This window comes from Anolis carolinensis, chromosome 2 (assembly GCF_035594765.1).
Source record: "Anolis carolinensis isolate JA03-04 chromosome 2, rAnoCar3.1.pri, whole genome shotgun sequence".
In the NCBI taxonomy this organism is placed as follows: domain Eukaryota; kingdom Metazoa; phylum Chordata; class Lepidosauria; order Squamata; family Dactyloidae; genus Anolis; species Anolis carolinensis.
In genome coordinates, this window is record NC_085842.1 from 24,798,730 (window position 1) to 24,817,286 (window position 18,557).

General features: G+C 39.7%; 1 protein-coding gene across 1 annotated transcript; it reads right to left on the reverse strand.

Moving 5' to 3' along the window:
• Positions 1 to 513: 513 nt before the first annotated feature.
• Positions 514 to 16,260, reverse strand: LOC100554414 (zinc finger protein 436). The gene is made up of 8 exons (XM_008105713.3): positions 16,122 to 16,260; positions 12,668 to 12,750; positions 10,683 to 10,809; positions 9,252 to 9,350; positions 7,912 to 7,994; positions 6,675 to 6,801; positions 5,865 to 5,963; positions 514 to 5,510 (listed from the first exon to the last, which is right to left on the reverse strand). The coding sequence occupies exons 1-8, from the start codon at positions 16,225 to 16,227 to the stop codon at positions 4,333 to 4,335; spliced, it is 1,902 nt and encodes a 633-aa protein (XP_008103920.2). The 5' UTR covers positions 16,228 to 16,260; the 3' UTR covers positions 514 to 4,332.
• Positions 16,261 to 18,557: the final 2,297 nt, after the last annotated feature.

An 18,557-nucleotide genomic window follows, 5' to 3' on the forward strand; every position in this document is an offset into this window, starting at 1 on the left:
GGGGGGAGGTTGTCGTCACTCCATCTCCCTACTGAAGAGCTTTGTTTGTAAACTTTCTCCTTTTTTGATCAATTGCAGGCATTTTCTAGGTCCCTATTATCTACTCACATTTTGCTTTCGAACCGCTAGGTAGGCAGAAGCTGGGCTGAAGGTCAGGAGCTCTCCCTGACCCGGGCTTCAAACTGTCAGCCGCCCGATTGACAAGATTTATTGCAGCTGGTGGTTTAACCTGCTGTGCTAAAGCCCATTCTTGTGCCTTTCTTCAGACTGAAACACAACAGCCAGATATTTTCAGTCTCATTTCTGCAATTCTAATACTTGCTTTTCCCCCATGTAAACATATCTCAAAATGTGCTGTGCCTTAAAATTGTGGGTGCTTTTTATGTATATAAACAAAGTTTTTTTTCTGTTGGTGTACCTCACAATCAATGGCACCTTGGAATTGAAGAAATATGGTAGTTAGGGGGGAAAGCATGCAGGTGTCTAGAAAATATACAGGAACATGAAGTGCTATTACTTTGCCATCCACATTTATTAGCCACATAGTAATATAGTTCTCTTGGCAACATACAGAAATCTAGTCAACATAAACAGCAATACATAAGAATACAAGAAAATCTCAAATAAAATCACAGACTACATCGGCACAATCATTACAAATACGGAAGATTATATACTAACCAAATATGATCCGGGATTATACCATCAATACTGAAAACATGAAAAGAGGAGAAAGGCCTTTGCTCAGCATGCAAAAGATACCCTTACCAATACCCATCTCTGAAAAGAATATGCCAGGCAGCTACCACAAAAGAGCCTTCATTTCTATTTCCCATATTCAACAGGGATTTGAGAGTTAATATTGGAAGGGCTTCCACCGATGCTCTTAAGGCATGGAGAGGTAAATAATGGAAGAAAAGTTCTTTTAGGTCCTGGATGCACAAACTATACAAGGGTTTACAAGTGAAAATCCAAACCATCTTGAGGTAGCTGTAATCCAAAGGGGAGTTTCTAGGGAAAGGATCACTAAAGCCAAGTTATCCGCCAACCAACGGGACTGTAGTTCAGATGCCAGCAAAGCTGGTAACAAACACTCAAGGTGCTCTGCTCCATACTGGACTCAACTCATGTCAGTGCAGAACTCGTTAAAGAAGTGAACTATCTTAAGAGGGCAAGGTTAATACTGGGAGTAGAATTACTTTCCCAAGAGTTTTGGAGTTTCAATATTTTGGAGTTCAGGCAATGAGCAAGATCCCAGACAGTTTAGGCAGGAGGAACATACCAGAAAAATATACCCCTACCCAAGGTTCAATGCTAGAGGTGAGGTTTTGCTTTTAGCACAGATTTCATTCTCTCAGAAGTCTTTCAAGCCATTTTTTGGTCTGCAATCAGCCCAACGTCAGTGATAATATCACACACCTACTCATGTAACAGTTGCATGTAGAGTGGGTGCTTGGTATCCACTGGAGTTTGGTTATGAGTAACAAAATCCATGGATGCTCAAGTTCCATTATATACAATGCCATAGTAAAATGGGACCCTTACAGAAAATGCCAAAATCCATGGGGATTTTAAACAAAATATAGGACATACTTTCAAGCCATGGATGGCTGAATCTCTGGATTCAAAATCCATGGTTACAGAGGCCTGACTGTAGATATTAAGTAGCAGAGTGTAATGGGATGGACCTCTAAGACACACCAAACTGAAAATGTCATAGGTTGAGCAGAAATCCCTCACCTTCATCTCTTGGAAATGGCTAACAAAAGTCCCATGGTGACTGCTCCTAGCCATGGACCATCTTATGGGCAGTGGATACCAACAGTGCCATGGATTTTGAGGACTCACAAATAGAGGGGAAAAGTGAGAAAGTGCCGACTCGGAGAGGAAGGCACATCAAGCAAACCCTTCCACCTGGAATGGCTTCCACCTGGAAACCTATGGCCTCAATGTGAAAGACCATGAGGATCCAAAATAGGTCTCTACAGCCACTTATGGACCTACTGTCAAGACTCTACCCTTGGAAGACAAGCATGAGGGGTCGTCAATAATAATAATTTGGAAACAATAGACATTAACAAAATTACGATCTGCCGACTGCAAAAGGCCACCCTACTGGGATCTCCGCGCATCATCCGAAAATACATCACACAGTCCTAGACACATGGGAAGTGTTCAACTTGTGATTTTGTGATACGAAATCCAGCATATCTATCTTGTTTGCTGTGTCATACAATAATAATAATAATAATAATTAATAAATCACACAGTCCTAAACACTTGGGAAGTATTCGAGTAGTGATTTTGTAATACGAAATCCAGCATATGTATCTCGTTAGCTGTGTCATACTATGTCTGTGTCAATAATAATAAATTATTATTATTACTATAATTACTATTATTAATACCCCACTTTATCTCTCTTGAAGGAGACTTAAAGCAGTTTAACATAATATAGTATATAGCTTACAGCAGTTGCTGGTAACATTTCATACAGTTGGTGATATCTCAGGGTTGACCTTACTTAGCTTCTAAAATCAGACAGGGCCTGGTGTCTTTACCCACAAATAAATAGCAGCACAAAAATCATAGCCTTCCCTCTACACACCCAAACTGCAAATAGGGATAAATTATGACAAGGACATAAGTTCCAATCAGAAACTGACTTTGATTTGAACTTATCTGAAGACATATAACAGTATGACATCCAATCCATTGCGGCTATAACAGCCTGGTGTGAGATGGTCCTAAAGGTCTCAACGTAATTGTAACTCAGAAGCCCTTTTACATTGCTTCCTGGAGCTTTACTTCCCACAGCAGAATAAGGAAAGTTTACAATGGCCATTTTCGACTCTATGAAGTTGGAGAAAGTGCAAGATAAGGATCAAATGGAGGCTCCAAACCAGGTATGGGCAAACTTCAGCCCTAGAGGTGTTTAGGACTTCAACTCCCATCATTCCTAACAGCCTACTGAAGCCCAAAACACCTTTAGCAGTGGTTCTCAACCTGGGGTCCCCAGATGTTTGGCCTACAACTCCCAGAAATCCCAGCCAGTTTGCCAGCTGTTAGTATTTCTGGGAACTGAAGGCCAAAAACATCTGGGAACTCTGGGTTGAGAACTACTGACCTGGAGGACCGAAGTTTGCCCATGCCTGCTACATACTGTGTTCAGCATCTTCCAATCTTTCCTAATTCCCTTAAATCCCCTGGGCATTCGCAAATTATCCCAAACTGTCAAACGTTGAGTTTTGCTTTTGTTCGTACCGCTTATCAGCTAAGGATACAGGTAGTTTAAACCACAAATAAGGGGGTTTGTTCTCTTCTGAACTGTACCATTGATCTATTTTCAGCTAAAAATACAATCCCAGGAGGGACAAAAATCCATTCCTCGCTTGTCCGTTTCTTACTATTCTTGCTTAAGGAAAAACGGAAGGCCTTCTACAACATGGTGACTCAAGAGTCATCCTTCAGTGCTTAGCATCCGCAAAACAAACCCCCACCCTTTGTCATTTTTGTCCACATTTCACTTTTTCTTTGGAGCTTGTTTGTATCCATACTATTAAAATCACTGAGCAGATAGTTCAGATTTGCATCATGAAGACAGCTATACTTTTATATTCATAAGCAAGACCTGAGTCCTTTTGGTCTCCAAAATTTAAAATTCATTTTTTTTCTTGTTCAGCAGTCATCACGACATGATCAAAGAAGCAGTCCTTAAATTACTAGCAGCACAAAAACAAAGGAATAAAATGAAATGGTACAGGGGCTTTCTATGAAGAAGAAATCCATACAAAAGGGTCTATTTTCCTCTCCCTATTTTTGGTCTGTTTCACATATTTCTTTTGCTTTTAGTTAGGATGTATTGGCACTTGTCCCAGAAGGAAAACAGAAGTTCTTTGAAATCTGTGCTTCTGTGTAAACTATACTTTGAAAAATCCCAAGTTCTGTTTTGTTTGGAAAGCTCTTTAAGGACCTCCAAGGTCTGCCAGATGCATCAACCTTTGACCTGGTGCAAGACCACACAGATTGCAGCTAGCCCTCCACGTTTGCAGATTTCATATGTTTAATATAATATGACAGAGTCAAGCTCGAAGATTCTCAGATCCCCAGAGAGAACACTCATCTAGGTATTTATAGGTCCTCCAGAGCAATTCTATAGGAAGTTGATCAAAGAGTTACACTCAATGACCAGAGACTCCAAGAAAGGTGTTCTTTAGGGTTGAAAAAGTATTAAAAATTCATGTTTTTTCGACGCATTCCTGACTCCTCTAACTACATCAAATGTGGAAATTAACTGAATCTGGTTTCTCCCCAATGGAGCTACTGTTGGGTTCAATAAGGCTGAAGTTCATGCTGAAGACCTTTCCAAACATGACGCATTTGCGCAGCTCCTTCATTTTGTGGGCTTTTTTGAAAATTACTAATATCTGAGCTGAACCAAAAGCTATTTTCACACTCCATACATTCATATGGTTTTCCTTCTGTGTCCGGACCTTGAAATGCCCCGTGGGCTGAGTCCTTACTGAAGATCCTTCCGCACTTCATGCATATATACGGCAGTTCCAATGTATGTACTTTCTGATGTCGAGTGAGGTGTACTTTCCGGGTGAAGGTCTTCCCACAATCTGTGCATTTATACGGCTTCTCCCCCGTGTGAGTCCTTTGATGCTTAATGAGTGTTCCCCCGTCGCTGAAGGTCTTCCCACACACGGTGCAACTATATGGCTTCTCCCCTGTGTGCGTTCTTTGATGGACAGTAAGGCTGGACTTTGTGTTGAAGTTCTTCCCACAGTCTCCACAATTGTACGGCTTCTCCCCCAAGTGAGTTCTCTGGTGACTCGTAAGACTTGAACACTGACTGAACCCCTTCCCGCACTCTGTGCATTTGTAGGGTTTCTCCCCAGTGTGGGTTCTCTGGTGGCTAGTAAGGTGTGAGCGCTGACTGAAGCTTTTGCCGCACTCTGCACACTTATGAGGTTTCTCCCCCGTATGAGTCCTCCGATGGCTCGTAAGGTGGGAGCTACGGCAAAAGCTCTTTCCACAGGTCAGGCATTTATATGGTTTCTCCCCGGTGTGAATTCTCACGTGGGCGGTAAGGCTTGAGTTCTGGTTGAAACCTTTTCCACACTCCAAACATTTATATGGCTTCTCCCCAGTCTGAGTTTTTTGTTGTTTACCATCCGTTCCACCACTACTCAAACACTTACTCCCAGGCTCCATTTGTTCCTGGGGTTTCTCCCCTGTGTTCGTTCCACAAGGTTTATTTAATTTAGTGTTATCTTTCAGTAGCTTCCCAAAAATGGAAACTTTCTTCTTTTCCTTTCCTTTCTCGTCATCGTCTTCTGCAAAAAGTTCAGCAAAGTAAGCTTGCGGAGATGGTGTCTTCCCTTTCTTAACTGGCTCATGAGAATTACTTCCCTGTGGATTCATAAATAACTGTTTCTCCTCTCCAGAGTTGGTAAATTGCACTGGCCGCAGAGGAGGCTTCTTATATTTCTCACTGTCCCAACCTGTTTTGGGAGATAAAAAGAAAAAAAAATGTGATACAAAGTTTCAACAAAGACTGCAGTTTGCACCAGGGAAGGAGCTCAATTCATTGCATCTCCTATTTGAGCTATTGACAAGATGCTTAATTCTTGCATCTAATTCTGGCTGTCTAATTAATCTGATTAACACAGTGGTTCTCAACCTGTGGGTCCCCAGATGTTTTGGTCTTCAACTCCCAGAAATCCTAACAGCTGGTAAACTGGCTGGGATTTTTCAGAGTTGTAGGCCAAAACACCTGGGGGCCCACAGGTTGAGAACCACTGATTTAACACAAGCTCAGAAATTCAGTGAGTCCTCTCAATAGTCCCATTACTCACCCAAGCGGGTATCCAACAATCTCTTCTTTTCCTCAGAATCCTGGATAAACGGATCTCGTCCTTCTTCCAGACAAGAGATGAGGTCTGATTGGGGTATTTCTTTGAAAACAAGAGAGGTTGGTAATTACAGCACAATTATCATTCCAGGTTCATTCACTGCTGTTTTACTTATTTACAACTATAGTCAACTACCTGTTAATCTAGGCTGAAAACCAACTGTTATAAAGAGTACAACCTGCCCAGTATAGTGGACTATGTCTCTTTGGAAATCAGGGTTCAATTCCTCGAACCCTGATTTCCAAAGGAGCTAGATATGTTTAGCCAGGTGAACAAAGTGGTAGTAAGCAATCTGAGATATATACATAACAAACAACTAGTGGAGGCTTGAAGAAGCTTGCTATTTCCAACAATTTTAGGACATGGAGCAATGGATTCAAATTATAAGAAGAGAGATTCCACCTAAAAATTAGGAAGAACTTTCTGATTATAAGAACTGTTCAGCAGTGGAATATGCTGCTGCTTGGGAGCATGGTGGAGTTGCTTTTATCTGGAGGTTTTTAACAGAAACTAGGTCATCCTCTGTTGGGACTGCTTTAATTGTGTGAATGGCAGAATCGAGTTTGTCGTTGTCTTTCGCTGTGGTCAAGACAGTGCCCAAAGTCATCCAGAGAGTTCAGTGGCTTAGTGGGGATTTGAATCCTGGTCATTTGGAGTTCAAATTACAACAGCATGCATTACAGCTGTTCATTTCAGCTGGCCACGAGAAGGAATTAAATACTCCAGCATTAAACAAGGAAATAGTCTCCTTACCAAGAGAAGTTACAAGCCCATAGTTCTCCAGCATGACTTCCTTGTACAGAGCTCTTTGGTCTGGATCCAGTAGATCCCATTCTCTCTTGCTGAAATACACAGCCACCTCCGCAAAGGACATCAGCCACTGAAACCAAGGAGTGATAGTTTTTCAATCTGTAATAGTCTCTGGCATATAGACCAGGGTTCAAAGCTACATTAAGATAGTTGAGAGGCTCAAGCCAGAAGCCTCTTTGTTTGGGCAGTTCTATGCAGGGCAGGGCAGGGCAGATATTAAATTGAATAAGCAAACACAGAACAGATTGCAAAATACAATAGACAGCCACCCAAAAACCTTCAAGTGTTTTTAGTTCTGTGACTTCTCTGAGACTCACATCCTGAGTCCCATACTTTTGCACTCAATTACTCAAGTTAACACACACAATATGGCTGATAATGGAAACACTAGAAGTTTCAGAAAGCCAACATGGAATAAACTACCCTTTGTTTTCCTTTCATATGGCCATGAATCAGTGGCAAAACCAGGTCATTTGAGTCACCAACAAACTGGCCCTGTGGGTACTACTGCTCTTAAAAAGAAGGCATTAAATGGGGCAGCATTGTACAGGCTTTTTGTAAGATTCAGCACTTTGTGTGATAAACACGGGAATGCAACGCCTTAGTGCAAAGGGAAGAATATAGGGTACTTCCCAAGACTGTGGAACAACCTGCCGGAATAGATCTGACAACTAAATGAGCTTTTGGATTTTAAAACACATCTAAAGACCTATCTCTTTCAGCATGCTTACCCAGCCAATTTTATTCATGAATTTTAAACTCATGTCTTGTGTCCACTATAGTTAACCTTTGTTCTGTATATTGTAATATAAGTATTTTGCAGAAATACATTTCAATGTGTATTTATATAATGTTCACGATCATTATGTGTTTTTAAGAAACTGTAAGCAATATTAATATTATTATTTTCATCATCATCATCATCATCACCATATAGAGCAGGCATGGGCAAACTTCGGTCCTCCAGGTGTTTTGGACTTCAACTCCCACAATTCCTGGCCTCAGGCTCCTTCATTTTCCCCCTCAGCCGCTTAAGCAGCTGAGGGGGAAAAGGAAATAGCCCGAGGCCAGGAACTGTGGAAGTTGAAGTCCAAAACACCTGGAGGGCCGAAGTTTGCCCATGCCTGATACAGATTCCTACAACATGGAGGAAACAAGGCAGGTTGTTTCCCTGACTTACTTGAGGCCGCTGCAGAACAGTTCTTTCTATCCCATCACCAAAACAAAGTGATCCAAAACCTGCTTTCATTTCCACTGTTTTGTCTGTTGGGGGGAAAAAGAGGCATAAACCAAACCATCTCATAGATTCCTTTAGCTTCTACAGCTGTTTCTTTATTAAAATCTTCATATCTCACCCTGCATCTGAAGGCAAAATAAGTTTAAGCACTTTGGAACAGTTTAAAACTATTATTTCTTTCTTTATTTTCAAGTACATAACAACAGCATACATGCATATTAGGTTCAAGTGTCTGGGATTCATCTCTGGATATCACGTTCTTCCCAAGGGCCGAGGATATTGGAGATATTTTTGTAGAATTTATTATTATTATTATTATTATTTGAAACACAACAAGATGAGTCCACAGCAGATACTCTGCTGGCTGTTGTACTGGATCACAGGTCGGACACTTCCCAAGTGCCTAGGACTCTGTGATATATCGGTGAATAATACGTGCAGATCCAAGGTGGCCTTCTGCAGCTGGCAGGTGGGGATTTTGTCAGCGCCGATTGTGTTTAAGTGCAGACCAAGGCCTTTAGGTACTGCACCCAGTGTGCCAATCACCACTGGGACCACCTTGACTGGCTTGTGCCAGAGCCTTTGAATTAGATATTTATATCCTAATATCATGTCAGCTTTTCCAGTAGTTTCTCCTCAATCCTGCTGTCACTTGGGATTGCAACATCGACAATCCATACTTTGTTTTTTAACGCGATCGTGAGGTCAGGAATATTGTGCTCCAAAACTCTGTCTGTCTGAATTTGGAAATCCCAGAGTAGCTTTACATGTTCATTCTCTATTATTATTATTATTATTATTATTATTATTATTATTATTATTATTATTATTATTATGTTTATTTATGCCCCGCTGTATCTCTCCCAAAAGAGGGCCCTTCCACACAGCCATATAACCTAGAATATCAAGGCAGAATAACCCACAATATCTGAGTTCACACTGCCATATATCCCAGTTCAAAGCAGATAACGTGGGGTTTTATTCAGTTGTGTGGAAAAGGGCTGGAGACTCAACACAAATAATGTGGTTTAATACAAAATTAATTTCAATGAATGTATATCAGCTATGTAGTAAGTTCGCCATGCAACCCTTTCAGTTCTGATTTTTTTTTTTCGTGTCAGGAGTGACTTGAGAAACTGCAAGTCACTTTTGGTGTGAGAGAATTGGTCGTTTGCAAGGACTTTGCCCAGGGGATGCTGGGATGTTCTGATGTTTTTACCATCCTTGTGGGAGGTTTAACACACAAAAAACCCTCTGAAATAATGAATATCCCCACTATGTACCTATGGAGATAACACCTGATCTCTCCTCTTCTTCAGAGCATTGGAGAAATGGCTCCTCTCCTTCTTCCAGGCAGGCGATGAGGACTGGCTTGGGAAATTCTTGCAAAGAAAGAGACAACAAGCTAGGAACTAGGAAATATCCAGGCACTCCTTTGCTCTTTCATTTTCTATTTGACCTTTACTATTCCAACTCCTCTAGGCATGGGATTCTCAGGCTCTGGTGCTATACGTCTTTTTGATTCAACTTCTAGAAACAGGAGCCATTGGCCATGCTGGCACCTGAATGCAAAATCTCTCAAGGAGCAAAGAAGAACAACTGTATATATGTGGTTTCAAGTCAACCTATAGTGTCTCATTCAATTCATAGTTTTCTTAGGCCCTTTTGACACTGACCATTTAGTGCAATTTCAAGTTTTAAAGAAAGTAGTTTCACTGTGCAGATGACTACATAGAAAAACTTGGAACCAGTTTGAGGCCCGAATGGTGACTACATGTATAACAGAGCGCTGTGGCACACTAAATTTCATGGGAATGTGTGAGAATTTGTGGCACTTTCCTTCCTGAGGATATGCATTATTTTGCTATAAAATGCAATTTTCCAAGCTTGTAACAAAGTGATTGGATATATTTTGATAGTTTCATTCTGTACACACTATTCTACTCCAAGCCAACAATGTATGTGCTGCCACCTATAACTCAATCCAATTTTGTTGGATTTGGTACCTTTTGGAAACAAATTCCACAATGGTACCCCATGGGCATAAATTCTGGCATACTGGAAAACAATAACTTGGAAAACAGTAACTTGGAAAACAATGCACAACAGACAGCCTAAGAAGCCCTGCTACTAAAGAAATGGTTTTCTATAACTGTCGCAACATAAGAAATATACAAATATAGAGCAGGACTACAGTAGTCCTTTAGACACAACTATAGAGATGATTCTGCAAACTATCTGGAGTTAAACTGCTAAGCTGTAGAAGTTGTTGACCGGAAGGTCGGTGGTTTGAACCCGATGACGAGGTGAGCTCCCGTTGTTAGCCCCAGCTTCTGTCAACCTAGCAGTTCAAAAACATGAAAATGTGAGTAGATCGATAGATACCGCTTTGGAGGCATCTATGGACAATGTCAACTCTTTGACTTAGAAATGGAGATGAGCACCATCCCCCAGAGTCGGACTCATCTAGACTTAATGTCAAGGGGAAACCTATACCTTTACCTATGGTGTAAGCATGGCCAAACTTCAGCCTTTCCTCCAGGTGTTTTGGACTTCCAATTTTGAATAGCTAGTAGTATGTTAGAAATTGTGGGAGTTGAAGTCCAAAACACGTAGAGGAAAGGCCGAAGTTTGCCCATGCCTGTGATAGTGGATTGCCAATTGCTTGCCCCATTATACAAAAGGAAAATAGAGTTTCAGGCAGCAGATCCTACCCAGCCAGGTCACATTGCCGTAGTTTTCCAGCATCACCTCCGTGTAGAGAGCCTTCTCAGCTGAATCCAGGAAATCCCACTCTTCCTTGCTGAAATAGACAGCCACTTTTTCGAAAGACACCAGAAACTACAATAAGAAAAAGAAGAACACTATACTTAATGCATTTTAACTGTTCTTACTGTTGAGCTGTTTAAGACTTTGTGGGGAAATCAGCACACAAAAGTAATAGAAAGAAACCACATTTTTTCAGTTGTCAGTTTTAAAAAATCAGTTATTTATAATGATTTGTTGATCTGGAGGGCCAGTTAACACCTCCTAACAAAAGATTCTCCCTGGCAAGAAACAGCCAGGCTTTGAAGCTGCAAGACTATTCAATGGTAATCACACTGGCCAACTGCAACATTTACACTTGCCTCAAACAGACAAGAGTTCTTTTTCCCACCCTGGATATTCCACAGATATATAAACCCAACTTGCCTAGTTTCCAGACCTCACAACCTCTGAGGATGCCTGCCATATGTGTGGGCAAAACATCAGGAGAGAATGCTTCTGGTACATGGCCATACAGCCCGAAAAACTCACAGCAATCCAGAAACAAGGATTGCTTGGAAACCCCTTTTCCCATGATAACTCCTCCAGGAATTAATTTCCCTTCTGAGGGGTCAATTTCTCTTATTGCCTCATCCTCATTCTTAACTGAGTCATTTGTAAGTCTGGTGTTTGTAACCCGGGGGCTGCCTGTACTATAACTGTGCAATGTGAGCAGAGTTTGGATGGTATTGTGTAGACACAGGTCTTTCTGATTTGCGATGAAACTAAGGCAAACTTATCACAGGTATATGGGGTTGATAACACTATGTAGCACGATTTTTTGTTCCTGAGTTATAAATGGCATTTCCTAATTGATTCTATCATTAAAAGATTGAAAATTTATTAAACTGCAAAAACTTTGTTTTTGCAGGACATCCTGCAGCACAGTTTGGTATAGTTTTTCCATGAATATCTCAGAGACTCTCAATTCAACATAGTTTGTGGCAGCCACAAAAACAATGTTTCTGGAGTATAATAACTACTTTGAAAGTATAAGTACCACACAATTAAACAGGAAACAACACTTTCAAAACAGGAACAGAAAATGTTTCAAATTTTGTTACATAGTGTAATGTGTGATTTAACCAATGAGTTTCTATTGCGGGGAATTGAACCCTGGTCCCCAGATTCCAAGGTGCAAAACGTTCTGGATGCATCTACACTGTAGAATTAATGAAGCTTGACACCACTTTAACTACTTTGGCTCAATGCTATGGAATCATGGCAGTTAGTTTTGCAAAGTTTTTAGCCTTTTCTGTCAAAGTGTTCTGGTGCTTCACCAGAGTTATTGTTCCTGGAATTACATAGTACTGAGCTACAAAACTGAAGGAGACGCCAAGCTACATTAATTCTGCAGTGTAGATGCACCCTACAATACGATGGCTCTTGAAATGAGCATTGGAATTAACTATTACAGTAGAGTCTCACTTATCCAACATAAACTGGCCGGCAGAATGTTGGATAAGCGAATATGTTGGATAATAAGAAGAGATTAAGAAAAAGCCTATTAAACATCAAAATAGGTTATGATTTTACAAATTAAGCACCAAAACATCATGTTATACAACAAATTTGACAGAAAAAGCAGTTCAGTACACAGTAATGCTATGTAGTAATTACTGTATTTACAAATTTAGCACCAAAATATCACAATAAATTGAAAACATTGACTACAGAAATGCGTTGGATAATCCAGAATGTTGGATAAGCGAGTGTTGGATAAGTGAAACTCTACTGTATAAGTATTTTTGGGGGTTTTCCTCCTACCCATAAAAAGGTCTACTCTTTATTACTCCTTCCATTTTATTACCCTTTAGACCTCATACCCACAACATAATAAAAAGCAGCTATGTTCTCCCCTTCTATTTGCTCTCTCCAATGATTTCTCTGTTACCTGCGGTCTACGAATGGCAATGCTTTTCACTCTGCCATTGAATGAATATGCGCCTGGTTGGATCGCCAACGCCATAGCACCGTCTGTGAAGGGAGAGACACAATCGAGGTACAAACACAGCAAGTCCTGGAATTCCTACCACAGTTGCCTTCAGAAGCTGCAGATAAGGCATGGGCCCCTTCTGCACTACCATTTAATCCAGATTATCAAAGAAGATAATCCACATTATCTGCTTTGAACTGGATTATATGAGTCTACACTGCCAGATAATCCAGTTCAAAGCAGATAATCTGTAGTGTAGAAGGGGTCTCCCAGTCTCCATGGCTGCCGCTTAACTGAGGCCCCTTCTACACTGCCATATAAAATCCAGATTATCTCCTTTGAACTGGATTATATTGCAGTGTAGACTCATAAAATCCAGTTCAAAGCAGATAACGTGGATCATCTGCTTTGATAATCTGGATTATATGGCAGTGCAGAAAGGGCCTCAGAGTCTGCAGTATTATTTAAAAAAGGATTATATTATATTAATTCTGTATGGTTAGCCCATACTGGCATCCTATGAATTTTACTGATTTATTTTGTATTGTCATTATACGGAGGACTGACTGTGTGTATATATATGCATATGTTTGTAATATTATCATCATTACTATATTTATTTATACCCTGCTTTCCTCTCTTAAATGATACTTGACGCGACTCATACATATGGACAGATCAAATACAAATTAAGAATGAACATAAATTAATAAATTTAAGTAATTATGCAGATGATAAAATAAGCAAAGGTGGATTGCATCCCCTCCTCTACCAGTCACAGCAACAGAAGTATTTTTACTTATTTATATGTTATTGTCATTACACAGAGGACTGGCTATATGTATGTGTGCGCAATAATACTATCCGTATTATTATATTTATTTATACCCACCTTCCTGTCTTAAACATCAAAGCAGTTCATACAAATATGGATACACATACATAGATTAAATACAAATTAATAATACATATAAACATAAATTAATAAATATAAATGATGATGACGATAATAAAGAAAACATTAAACTAGCCCATAGTTTGACAACTGAGTTGCATCTTCTTCTCTTCCAACAATACCAACATAACGATTTTTACTGATTAGTTTTTATTGTCATTGCTGTATTATAATCATAATAATAACAATAATCTTTATTTATATCCCATTTTTCTCCCTAAACGGGACCCAAAGCGGCTCAGAGGACCAACTGTATATATGTAAGTATAAATATGCATGTGTGTACAAAATTATTATTATTATTATTAATAATAATAATAATATCTGACATTTCTCTCTTAAATGAGACTCAAAGTGTCAATGAACATATACATACCCATACATAGATAAAGTAAAAATGAATAATAAATAAAGTGCTGTGCTGCAAAAAAATCTTGCCAATCGAAAGGTCAGCAGTTCGAGCCCGGGTTGGGGTGAGCACCCGCCATTAGACCCAGCTCACCTGCCCACCTAGCAGGTCGAAAGCAGAAATGCGAGTAGATAAATAGGTACAGCTTTTAGCGGGGAGGCAATAAAGACTCTCTTAAGGACATTGATCAGAGGAAAGCTCGTCGGCATGGAAGATGGAGTGACAGCACCCCACCCACCCCACCCCACATGCCCGGAGTCGAGCACAGCCTCTAAGATGCTGGAAATATGATGGGAAAAAATGCCTTTACCTCTGTTTGTTGTCTGTCCTTGTTAATTGTATAATCAGCACTGAATGTTTAAGTATGTTCTGTAAGCCGCTTTAAGTCCCCTTCGGGATGAGAAGGACAGGGTATAAATACTGTAAATAATAATATCTATTATTTATTATTATGCTTATTTATACTCCACTTTTTCTCTCCACAAGGTGACTCAAAGCAGCTGACATTAAAAGCATTTCAATACTATGTAAAATCTACAAATATACAAACATGAAATGTTTATGTATGTGCATAATAATAATGTTGCTATATTTATTTACACTCTACTTCCCTCTCTTAAATGAGACTCAAAGCAGCACAAATATAGAGGCATGCATATAGATAAATCAAATGCAAATTAATAGTAAATATAAATTATGCTGATGATAAAGAAAACATGCAACCTGCCCATACTTTAACAACTGGATTACTTCATCTTATTTACCGACCATACCAACATTAAGTATTTTTACTGATTTATTAGTGTTGGCATATATGTTTGTGCATTATTATTATTATTATTATTACCTTTATACTGCACTTTTCCTCTCTTAAACAAGATTCAAAATGGCTCAAATAAATATTAATAATAATATAAATCAATATGAATCAATCAATATAAACTATGATGATAAAGAAAACATGCAACCTGCCCATACTTTGACAACTGGAATACTTGATCTTCTCTTCCAACCATATCAAAATACGTATTTTTACAGATTTATTTGTATTGTCATGTATGTTTGTGCATTATTATTATAATTATCATACCATACTTTCTTCTCTTAAACAAGACTTAAGAGTCCTTCCAGACAGGCCCTATATCCCAGGTTTCTGTTTAACCCATATTATCTGGCAATGTGGACTCACATAATCCAATTTAAAGCAGAAAACCTGGGATCAGATCCTGGGATATAGGGCCTGTCTGGAAGGGTCCTCAGGCCCCTTCATGCTGTCCTTCTATCCCAGGATAGGGTCCCAGATTATCTGCTTATCCCAGTTTATATGGCAGTGTGGACTCATATAATCCAGTTTAAGGCAGAAAACCAGGGATCAGATCCTGGGATATAGGGCCTGTCTGGAAGGGTCCTCAGGCCCCTCCTACACTGTCTTTCTATCCTAGGATCTGGTCCCAGAGTATCTTCTTATCCCAGATTATCTGGCAGTGGGGACTCATATAATCCAGTTTAAAGCAGAAAACCTGTGATCGGATCCTGGGATATAGGGCCTGTCTGGAAGGGTCCTCAGACCCCTTCCACGCTGTCCTTCTATCCCAGGATCTGATCCCAGATTATCTCCTTATCCCAGATTGTCTGGCAGTAGAGACTGATATAATCCAGTTCAAAGCAGATCTGATCCTGGGATAGAAGGACAGTGTAGAAAGAGACTCAAGCGGCTCATACATACATATAGATAGATCAAATACAAATTAATCATAACATAAATCAATATAAATCAATCAATATAAATGATGATGTTGATGAGAAAGAAAACATGCCAGGAAGATTCACTTTGACAGCTCGTTTGCATGCATCTCCCTCTCTCCCAAATCTGGGAATGGTCTCCAAACTTCTCCATAATTTTCCCCCTTTTTTCATTCTCTCCACCTAGCTGAATTTCCTTTTTTTTAAAGCAAGCTGTAGTCCAGCAAGGCATCTGCTGAAATAAACCAGTTAGTCTTTCAAGTGTCCCAAGACCCCTCTTTTTGTCATGGTATAGATCCCCTTACCTTTCTCTCTCCTGCCCCTTTGCAGCAACATGGGCCTTCCACTCCTCCACCAGGAGTAGGAAAAAAAGCCTCTTCCCGGAAAATTAAAGGAGGTGGGGCAACGCATCAAGCCTTCCGCATAGATCTGGCCTTTCTAGCAAGCCAAGCTCTAGTCCTTTAACCCTAGGAGTACTGAATGTTGCACACAAGATCTGGGTTGCTGTCTTTGCAAGCCTTGCTGCTGCATGCTGTCCACCTTAAGGGTTGCTTCTGCTTGATGCAGCCTGCTGCTTGCTCATCCACTCCAGTGCATTGGAAGATTGTTTCAACTGCAAAGGGCGATTTATTTTATTGTGATCTTTTCATTGTCTTGTTCTTAAGAAACCTGAGAGCTGAGCCAAAAGAAACAGGATGGATTTCAACAGGGAGGAGAGTATTGTACTATAATTTGACAATAAAAATGAAATGCACAGATGTAGCATAGGTGTCACCTGGCTTGACAACAGTCCATGGGGAAAGGATCTAGGAGTCTTATTTTAGACATTTGAATCAGCAGTGTGATGCAGCAGCTGAAAAGGCCATCAAGAGAAGGCTGCATCAAGAGAAGTATAATGTCTAAAACAAGATAAATCATAGTTCCACTCTGTTCTGCTTTGGGATCTAGGAGTCCTAATAGATTGCAAGGTGAACATGAGCCAACTGTGTGATGCAGCAGCTAAAGAAGCCAATGCAATTCTAGGCTGCATCAAGAGGAGTATAGTGTCTACATTGAGGGAAGTCATAGTCCCACTCTATGCTGCTTTGGAGTCTAGGAGTCTTAATAGATTGCAAAGTGAACATAAGCCAACTGCGTAATGCAGCAGCGAAAGAAGCTAATGCAATTCTAGGCTGCATCAAGAGGAGTATAGTATCTACATCAAGGAAAGTCATAGTCCCACTTTATGCTGCTTTGGGGTCTAGGAGTCTTAATAGATTGAAAGGTAAACATGAGCCAACTGTGTGATGCAGCAGCAATAGAAGCCAATGCAATTCTACACTGCATCAATAGTATAATTTGGGGGAGGTTGTACTCTCAACTCCCAATTCTATGCCTATGCATAAGGTATCCCTCTGCATCCCAAACGTATACAACAAGATTATTAAAAATATGGTATTACATGCTATGGTGGTTGCTTGAAGGCTAGGTAAATACTTTCGATGTTGAAGAATAAATGTTGTAGCAATAGTTTTAAACAGAGATACAAACTGCATGTTGTGTTCCAAGTTTTATCCCCATGTAGCAATGTAGGCCCCTTCTACACTGCCATATAATCCAGTTCAAAGCAGTCAATCTGGATTTTATATGGCCGTGTAGATTGGGCTTAACAAATAATATGATCTGATCCTTTTGCTCTGAATAAAGGGGCAGAATGATCTGGCTTTCCAGTTACTGTATGGACTTGTCACAAGATAAAGTGACTCATTGGAAAAGATGGCATTACTCACTAAAGCAGATTGTGGTAGGAAAAGAGAAGGGTGCATTAAAGGTGGATTGAGGATAAAGCCAAACGATTAAAAAGCCCCGGGGATTTTGCTCCTGTTGTGCTTATAGGTCCCATCTACACTGCCATATAAAATCCGGTTTCCAAATCCAGATTATCTGCTTTGAACAGGGTTATATGAGTCTACGCTGCCATATTATCCAGTTCAAAGCAGATGATCTAGATTCAGAAACTGAGTTATACAACAGTGTAGATCCAACCTTAGATTGATTCTTAAAACCAAAAAGAAAAGTTCCAGATTTTGTTCCTCTGTTTTCCAATCTTATTTTGGAGATTTATATAGACTGAGAATTATACAGATGTGAGATATCTTAAGAGATGAAACCCAAGTCTAAACATGAAATTCATCTGTGTTTCATACACTTTCATACCTTATACACTTAGCCCAAAGGTAATTTTGTACATATTATCTATCTATATAAATAAAAATGTAACTGTTCATTTGTTCAAAATCTTAAATCTCCGGAAATTCTTCACCGATTGCTTTGAAATTTTGACACAACATTGCATTCGAATATGTGCATGTTTTAATATACATATTATGTTTTTATGTACAATGGCACACAAAAAATTGCTCGGGGCTCTTGATTGATCATTGCAAGATTTGTGTGTAAACATCAGACCATTTGGGAATGCATTAATATTGCTTGCAGGAAATTTCAGGCAAACATTACCTGTAATTCCTCGATCAACACCAGTGGACGAATTAAATGCTTGCCTGAAATACTCTTCTTTTTGGTGACATGTTAAGACATTAAAATTAAGTACAAATATGTGTGTCCAGCTGCAAAACGATCGATCAGCTAAGATATTCTCACAATTGCTCAAAATTGGGAATGGTAAGGTGCCGGTTGATCTGACCTCAAGACAAATTTCATTCCCTCATAACTTCAGAAATTTAGTGACATCAAAAGAA

What these genes read in the sequence shown, in the direction of transcription:
- LOC100554414 (XM_008105713.3), bottom strand. Translation starts at nt 16,227, where the DNA reads ATGCGTTGCCCCACCTCCTTTAATTTTCCGGGAAGAGGCTTTTTTTCC. An exon ending in AAGGGGCAGGAGAGAGAAAG is followed by an intron (nt 12,751 to 16,121) that starts GTAAGGGGATCT and finishes CTCCCTTCACAG; the next exon opens with ACGGTGCTATGGCGTTGGCG. An exon ending in TGGGCTTGTAACTTCTCTTG is followed by an intron (nt 5,964 to 6,674) that starts GTAAGGAGACTA and finishes TTGTTTTCAAAG; the next exon opens with AAATACCCCAATCAGACCTC.